A 7,641-nucleotide genomic window follows, 5' to 3' on the forward strand; every position below is an offset into this window, starting at 1 on the left:
TTTGAGACAGAGTTTCACTCATGTTACCCAGGCTGGAGTGCAATGGCGCGATCTCGGCTCACCGCAACCTCCGCCTCCTGGGTTCAGGCAATTCTCCTGCCTCAGCCTCCTGGGTAGCTGGGATTACAGGCATACGCCACCATGCCCAGCTAATTTTTTGTATTTTAGTAGAGACGGGGTTTCACCCTGTTGACCAGGATGGTCTCGATCACTTGACCTCGTGATCCACACACCTCGGCCTCCCAAAGTGCTGGGATTACAGGCTTGAGCCACCGCGCCCGGCCTTTATGATTTGTTAAAAGGAGAGTTATATCAGAGATTGAACCTGTAAATGTGTTGATTTTCAGTTGCTTTTGACCTACATAAACATGTTTTATATGGTTCAACTCCATAACTCCTACCCACCTTATACATGAAAATGAAGCATTTGACAAAGGCTCACTGCCATGTACTCAGCGGCCATTCGGTGAGTGTCTGGGAAATTTAAGTGGTAGGTCTGGAACCAGTGGGCATGAGTCTTCCTCACCCACTTGTAGCAAAGCCACCTGCATGGGAATGTCACGCAAAGCAGTTCTTAGAGGGAAATTCACATTCATCAGTTCCTCCTGGGTGTTTGACCTTCCCGCTCCCACAACGGCCTGAATCCAAAATTGTCAAGTCCAGATTTCAGCTGTGGACACAGGCTACTGCCCGAAGGCCACCATCCAGACTAGGGGGAAGCCTGGATGGATGCTTAGAGGTGGTACAGGCAAGCCTCTCACTGCATCCAGGTTTTGTGGAAAAACAATCCCCTCGAGGGTAACTGGAACTTAATGGATGCACCGCAGGTGGAAGGAGCTCTGTCTCCCTGTTTATGAGACGCATAATCCCTCCAACTCTCTGAGAATGTGAAACAAAGGAGGGGGTCACGGGGGCTGAGGCCGAGGAGCCCTTCCTCTCTGAGAAGGGCCGCCCCAGGTCTAAGAGGCGGTCAAGACAGACTGGCGGTAGGAGGGAGGGGAACGGACAAAGAGTTGAGAAGCATGGTTCTCCAGAACAGCTCTGTGAGAGTCCCCAGGATTGGGGCGCGCCTGCCCAGAGGAGAATGCCACCTCAAGCCATTGGGGCGCCTGGGGGCAGGGCGGAGACCCAGCGGGCGTTCCTTCGCCGCCGCACCGGTGGGTGACGGCTGGGCAGCGGGTGGTGGAGCGGTATCCACGCCCTGCCTGGCATCCGCCCCACGTTTCTTCAGGCCAAAGTATTGGGAGCCCGGGCTTCTTCCTAAAGTAAAACTCGCTAGGGAAAGGCCAACAGTGCAGCGGCCAGACGGGCACCTGGGAACAGGGATGCGGGCCGGATGCGTGCGGGAGACGGGGTGGCGCTCGGCATTGCGCGCCTCCTCCCCGCCGGGAGTGTGCGTGCTAAGCTCAGCAAAGCCCCGCTGTGGGGATGGAGCCATCTCGCCCATTACCTAATGAAACCGAGAAGGGAGACTCAGTCTCTCTTCTAGCCCCGAGCGCAAGCTTGGCTGGACTTGGCATCGTCCGCCCTGCCCGATCCTACACTCCGGGTTTTCCTCATTCCCAGTTCGGCGGTACCCGAGAGAGAGACGGCAGGAACTGCCAATGGCAGTACGCAAAGCGTCAACTTTGTGTTCGCCCGCCACTCTCGGCCAATGTGCGCTCGTCTCTCTGGAGTCCCGCCTTCCGTGTCGGGCGCCCCCCTTTGGCAGCACAGGGACGAACGCTCCCTTTCGCCATTTTGTGTGTGGCACAGGTAAATTTCAGGCATATCTTTTTACCTATTCTTGTTTTTCCCACACAGTGGATTTCTTAGTTCTACAGCCAAGTGTGGTGGCAATAAGGCCGGCGTAGCCTGTCGTTCTTGGATCGCCCACGTGAGCTAGATGGCTACGTCACGCCACACTTGCCGAGCTCGGCGCCATCTTGAGTGTGGCGTCTTGATGCTCATCTTTCTCGGGCCTCCGCATGGTTCTCTAAATGGTCCCCCAAATTTCTCTAAATGGCCCCCTAAACCCCAAGGATTAGTCCAACTGGCTCAAGACACGATTATTTTCCCCGAGTAACTCTGCAATGTCCATATGCCCATCGTAGTCCAGCAGTGGGGTGGGAGGGTAGACTCGATGGCCCGGCGGGCCGCTGGAAAGAGGCTGCCTGAGACTGTCGCGACGGCAGTGACCGCTCGGGACAGACCCTAACCAGAGCCCTAGAGTGAGGGACCGCTACGCATTGCGGGGCCCACGGGCTGTCCCGCTCGAGTCTCCTTGATGCATGAATCCCTGTGTGCTTGGTACGGTGCCCGCTTGTTGACTGGCTTGGCCGACGAACGTCGGACCTGGTGGTGGGCAAGCAGGGTCACCTGCCCACGGGACTAGGGGTGCACTGCCCTGGGAGGGCGCGAGGGCGTAGGAGAGGGACGGTGCGGCCCAGGTGCCCGGGTCTCCGCCTCGTGACCTTGTTGCTCGTCGTGGGGCTTCCGTCCACTTGCACTGAGACTGTACTTGATCGAAGGCGCCCAGGCGCGGGGGGCGGGCACCTCCGCGGGCACTGGGCTGGGCACCGCCCGGGGCGAGCGCGGCCCAGCACCCCGCCTTCCCCTCCCCCGCGCTGTGGCAGCGGTCGTGCGCCCGCCACCGCCCCCTCTTCCCTCCCCCTCCTTCCGAGCAGTCGCGGGGAGGGCGAGAGGGGGAGGGAAGAGAGCTGGGCGGGCAGCTTTGCCGCGCTTTGGCTTTCTGCGTCAGCAGCCCCAGCAAAACAGCTGCGGGAGCGCGCGTCCGGAACGCGCCCGCGCACCCCTCCCCCGCGGCTTCGGCGTCGCTGAGACCCCCGACAAACTCCGGCCTTGAATGACAGTGCGACCGGCGACTGCGCAGCGCGGGACGCGCCAGGGCACTGCCGCTTTAAGCACGCTTGTCCATTGTTCGGAATCGAGCCAATGAACGATCGCCCGCTCCCTGTGCTCAGCCAATAGCGTCTGGGCATGGGAAGCCGAGCGCCGCCCACTAATCTATATTAAAGCTTCTGGCGCCGCGTGAGTCCCCCACTGGCTGCTCTGAAAAGCCATCTTTGCATTGTTCCTCGTCCGACTTCTTGTTCGCCGCAGCCGCCTCCGCCGCGCGCCTCCTTCGCCGCCGCGGACTCCGGCAGCTTAATCGCCAGAGTCCTTGAACTCTCCCTTTTTTTTTTTTAAATCCCCCGCATCGGATCACCGGCGTGCCCCACCATGTCAGACGCAGCGGTAGACACCAGCTCCGAAATCACCACTAAGGTGAGGTTGGACGCCGCCCGCCCCCTCGGGGTCCGCGCGCCGCCGCCCGGGCCATGTTTGGAGCGCAACAGCTGGACTGCTTCAAGCCCGCTGTTGCTTCCTCTTGTGGTGAAACGGCTCACCCCCGGCGCGGTGCCCTCAGGCAGCCCACTCTTTGTGTGGTGCGGGGGAGGGGGCGGGAATTGCCGCGGGCAGACGTGATGCCCGTCGGGGAGTGAGCCGAGGGTTAGGCGCGGAGGCTGGCTCAGTGCTCTCGAAACTAGTCTGAGCCGTCCGAGTGGCGGCGGGAGGAGAAGGACCTGGCTGGGGGTCGTCGGCCCGCCGGGCGCACGGAAATAACTTTGAAACTCGAGCGCGTTGGGAATCGGAAGTGCTGGGGGGCGCATGTTGGGGCGCGGGCCGGCCGCGGGAAGTGGCTGCGAGCGCTCGCCGGCCGCGCTCCTCTTTGTTAGGCTCCAGGCCGCCGGTTTTGCGCCCTGCAGCGGACCGAGGTGGTTTATCTAGACTAAGCCCCGATAAGGCGGATAGGGTGGCCGGCCGGAGGGCCGCGACGTCGGTCGTCCTCGCGGAGGTGTGACGGGCTTATCGGCTTTGGGCGCCCGGGGAGGCGGGGGTGGGCGCCCTTCGAGGTGAGTGCGCCGGGAGCAGCCGCCCAGCTTCAGTCATGCAACCGCGGTGCCGGGTTTGGCTGTGGAGGCGAGCCCACGCGTCGTAGGGGGAGGAAAGAGAAAGTGAAGCGCGGGGCCACGGCGACTATAGGCGCCCCCGGCGGCTGCCCGCGAGCACCGTGTGTGCCGCAGCTCGGGGCGACGCGGACCAACACCGCGGCCGCGACAGTCCGGTGGTAGGGCCGAACTGGGGGGGTACCCGGGACCCGAGGCGGGTTTAACCGCCCATGGCTATGAGGTCCTGCGCGGCTCCGCTCCTGTTCTCAGCGCCGCCTTGGTCCCGCTGTCCGCCCTCGATACGGTCTCCGCTCTCGGTGGGAGCGCAGAGGTCTCAGACGGACTGGCTTTTTGTTAATCCTTCGGCCCTCGTTCGCGCCCCTTTTGCCCCTGTGGGGATTGGCGCAAGTCACCTTGGCGTTTCTTTAACCCTTGTGCCCCTGGCGTCACCTCTGGTTCTCCCAGGGGCGACTCCCTTGGCAGAGCCGAACTCAGGCGCCGGATCTCCGCAGGGGCTCTTGGTGGCCCCTTCTGGGCTCAGTCCGGGAACCAGTTTATGGGGGGACAAAACCGTTCCTAGTGTTGGGCCTCGGTGTTCCATTTTTCCCGAAGCACCAAAAGATGATTTATCGCGAGGGCGATGAGTAGCCGGAGAGCGCATCTCCGACAGTTTCAGACTAACGCAACCGGTTGGATTTCGGGGCGATCTCCCGTAGGACTTTGCCCGCCAAATGCAGTCATTCAGGCCCGCGAATCTTGCCTGCCGGGGTGGCAGCAGGGGGGCGTCGAGTTTAGAGTCCCGCTGCCTGAGGCGTCACTCGGGCGCATGGCACAGCGAGCTTTGCTTGCCGGCCCGGAGTCTCCAAGGCCGGGGACGCACTCGGCTGTCCCAGGCCACGTGCTCTCTGCGCGCGATGCGTCCTGAGGCCCGCGCGCAAAGCCCGCCGGGCGGGGGATGCGCGCCTGCGCGCCGCGACCTCCCTGCCCCCACCTGCTCCCCGGGGCTTCGGCCGCCAGGGGGCGAGAGCGGGCGGCACCAGGGTCCGCGGAGCCGGGCGGATAGGACGGAGAGGGCAAACAGGTGGGCCCGGGGACGCTCGTGGACAGCGGCTGAGGGGCTCCCGCAGTCCCGGCCGCGGGACGCCTGTTGGTGTTGGCGGCCGTGTGGTGCGGAAAAAGTTAAGGGACACCCTGGGCGGCATTGCCTTTTAGATCACAGGTGGAGTCCCATCCCTGAGGTACGGTCCGGACCCCGAACCGCCGCGAGGAGGCCGGGACTTGGTCGCTCCAGGCAGCGCTTCTGAGTGGGCGGCAGGCCGCGTCCTAGGGCACCGCCAAGCGGCAGTCTGCGGCCTGTTGAACAGCGGTCAGATTTGGGGGCTCGGTGCGCTTTGGTGTCTTCAGCGACCTGTCCTGGCCGGGGCTTGTAGCTGGGGCCAGTCGGTGCGGCCTCAGTGGCTTTCCCAGGCTGGCGCGCTGGTGGGGCTCTCCCTGCGCGCAGGCTCCTCCCTCCTAGCCTTATTTATTTCTGGAACATAACCTGTCGCCTTCCAAGACGGCTCGCGGGGCGGAGCTCTCTGCACTTGGAAGGAGGCTGATGGGCGTGAGTGTCCCGGGCTCGTCCCTCCTCCACCCGACCTGACGGGTTGGAGCTGCGGCGCCACATGGCTCCTAGGAAGCGCCAGGGGGCAGTGGGAACCCGCTGTAGCGGGTCTCAGAGGATGGGAAACTCGATCACAGACGCTCCCGCGGGCGTTCCTTCCACTGGACTAGCAGGAGACACTAGTCCCGCAGGGGCGTCAGGTCCTTCTCCACATGTCGCATGCGACTCCTGGGATGGACAGAGCAGCCCTATGGACCTGTAGTTAGTTGTCAGCGTCTTTGCCTGCCCTGGGTTGCTTAGAAGATTTACTGGTTCCTTCTTCTCTTATGAAGGACTTGAAGGAGAAGAAGGAAGTTGTTGAAGAGGCGGAAAATGGAAGAGACGCCCCTGCTAACGGGAATGCGGTGAGTGTCCGCCTTACTCCTGAGCCGTGGCAGCTACTGCCCCACAGTTTTTCTTGCTCTACTTAAAACATACATATGTATAGTTTTGCACAGTGGCAGTATTGTAGCTAATGAGGTTTACCTGAAGCGCGATTATTGCCATTTAAATAAAAACCTTTTGAGCAGCGCATGAACAAGAATAGGTTCAGAGGAGCTGCCTGCTCTGAGTTTGGACTTGGCTCAAGGTAGGGGAAGCCTGAGCCCCTAGAGCAGTTAATGTGCAGGTTTCACTATGGAGCCTGGGGGTGTTCACTGGAGAAAGGGTCTCTGGGGAGGGCTGGGCTGGGCTGTAGATGCATCGGTGGCCACTCTGCCCAGCCTTGGGTCAGTTGATAATGACTTGGCCTGCTTTCTGTCGAGGAGAATGAGGAAAATGGGGAGCAGGAGGCTGACAATGAGGTAGATGAAGAAGAGGAAGAAGGTGGGGAGGAAGAGGAGGAGGAAGAAGAAGGTGATGGTGAGTACTCTGCCTCTTTCTCAGGTGGTACTATTTCCTGGTCTTGTCTGGCAGAATGGGAAGGAGTGGGGCCTTCTGGGAGTGGGACCATGATACTTTGGGCCAGTGGACCACATGGTCCTGGGCCTCCCACCTGTAGACTTGGGTCTCCCTGACATGGAGCTGTGCCCATACCCACTCACTCTCACAAAGTGTCTTTCGTGCAGCTCTGAAAGCCACCGATCTGTTGGCTCGCCTCTTGGGGTCCAGCTGCTTGGACCTCTTGTCTTCTGGAGATGCCCACCTGTGCAGTGGGTATGGGTGCCCTGACTGGCCCAGTTGCAGGCAGTAGAGGCAGAGCCGGGTGGTCCCCGACAACTTCTTGGGATTTCCCAGGAGCCACAGGAGGGCAGTGTGCTTTACCTGGTGTTTGAATCTCTCCAGGTGAGGAGGAGGATGGAGATGAAGATGAGGAAGCTGAGTCTGCTACAGGCAAGCGGGCAGCTGAAGATGATGAGGTGGGTTCCAGCTTGAAAAGGAGGGTTGGCATCTTGGCTCCCTCTCCTGCCTCTAGCTGAGTCTGTGCCTGAGGCACTCAAACCATGGACAGAATGATTCTGACTTCATAGGTGGGCATTGTGTGGTCCTGAATCTTAAGGATAGGAAGGAACAGGCCTGGGCCCAACTTCATAGAGGCCTTGGGTTGTGGGCCTGGGGGGGTCCCTGGTCCTTGGTCTGCCGGTGGGAACTGAGGCAGTGGGCTGGATAGGGCCACTTGGGTTGGAGGGGCCTTGACAGTCTTTTTCTGCCCAGGATGATGATGTCGATACCAAGAAGCAGAAGACCGACGAGGATGATTAGACAGCAAAAAAAAGGAAAAGTTAAACTAAAAAAAAAAAACAAAAAAAAGGCCGCCGTGACCTATTCACCCTCCACTTCCCGTCTCAGAATCTAAACGTGGTCACCTTCGAGTAGAGAGGCCGGCCCGCCCGCCCACCGCGGGCAGTGCCACCCGCAGATGACGCGACGCGCTCTCCACTACCCAACCCAAACCATGAGAATTTGCAACAGGGGAGGAAAAAAGAACCAAAACTTCCAGGGCCCTGCTTTTTTTCTTAAAAGTACTTTAAAAAGGAAATTTGTTTGTATTTTTTATTTACATTTTATATTTTTGTACATATTGTTAGGGTCAGCCATTTTTAATGATCTCGGATGACCAAACCAGCC

The 7,641-nt window shown here is 60.3% G+C and overlaps 1 protein-coding gene and 1 non-coding gene across 4 annotated transcripts; both read left to right on the forward strand.

Annotated features, from left to right (window-relative positions):
- Positions 1-1,550: 1,550 nt before the first annotated feature.
- On the forward strand, positions 1,551-7,309 carry PTMA (prothymosin alpha). 3 transcript variants are annotated; one of them, XM_017516530.2, is made up of 5 exons: positions 3,036-3,267; positions 5,868-5,939; positions 6,339-6,435; positions 6,859-6,932; positions 7,228-7,309. In XM_017516530.2, exons 1-5 carry the CDS (start codon positions 3,223-3,225, stop codon positions 7,273-7,275), a joined length of 336 nt encoding a protein of 111 aa, XP_017372019.1. In that variant the 5' UTR covers positions 3,036-3,222; the 3' UTR covers positions 7,276-7,309. The 3 variants fall into 3 exon arrangements, 2 of the variants coding, with proteins under 2 accessions (XP_017372019.1, XP_017372020.1); XM_017516531.2 differs by having other exon boundaries at positions 6,342-6,435; XR_005198003.1 differs by lacking the exons at positions 6,859-6,932; positions 7,228-7,309 and adding an exon at positions 1,551-1,565 and having other exon boundaries at positions 6,342-6,441.
- On the forward strand, positions 6,021-6,166 carry LOC119469191. Its single transcript, XR_005198007.1, has one exon. It is a non-coding gene; the product is annotated as a U4 spliceosomal RNA (small nuclear RNA).
- Positions 7,310-7,641: the final 332 nt, after the last annotated feature.

Source organism: Cebus imitator, unplaced genomic scaffold (genome assembly GCF_001604975.1).
Source record: "Cebus imitator isolate Cc_AM_T3 unplaced genomic scaffold, Cebus_imitator-1.0 Scaffold592, whole genome shotgun sequence".
Taxonomy (NCBI): Eukaryota; Metazoa; Chordata; class Mammalia; order Primates; family Cebidae; genus Cebus; species Cebus imitator.

Excerpts from the sequence above, each read along its gene's own strand:
- PTMA (XM_017516530.2), top strand. The coding sequence starts at position 3,223 with ATGTCAGACGCAGCGGTAGACACCAGCTCCGAAATCACCACTAAG. Across the intron at positions 3,268-5,867 it reads GCTCCGAAATCACCACTAAG|GACTTGAAGGAGAAGAAGGA; the intron begins GTGAGGTTGGAC and ends TCTCTTATGAAG. Across the intron at positions 5,940-6,338 it reads CCCCTGCTAACGGGAATGCG|GAGAATGAGGAAAATGGGGA; the intron begins GTGAGTGTCCGC and ends CTTTCTGTCGAG.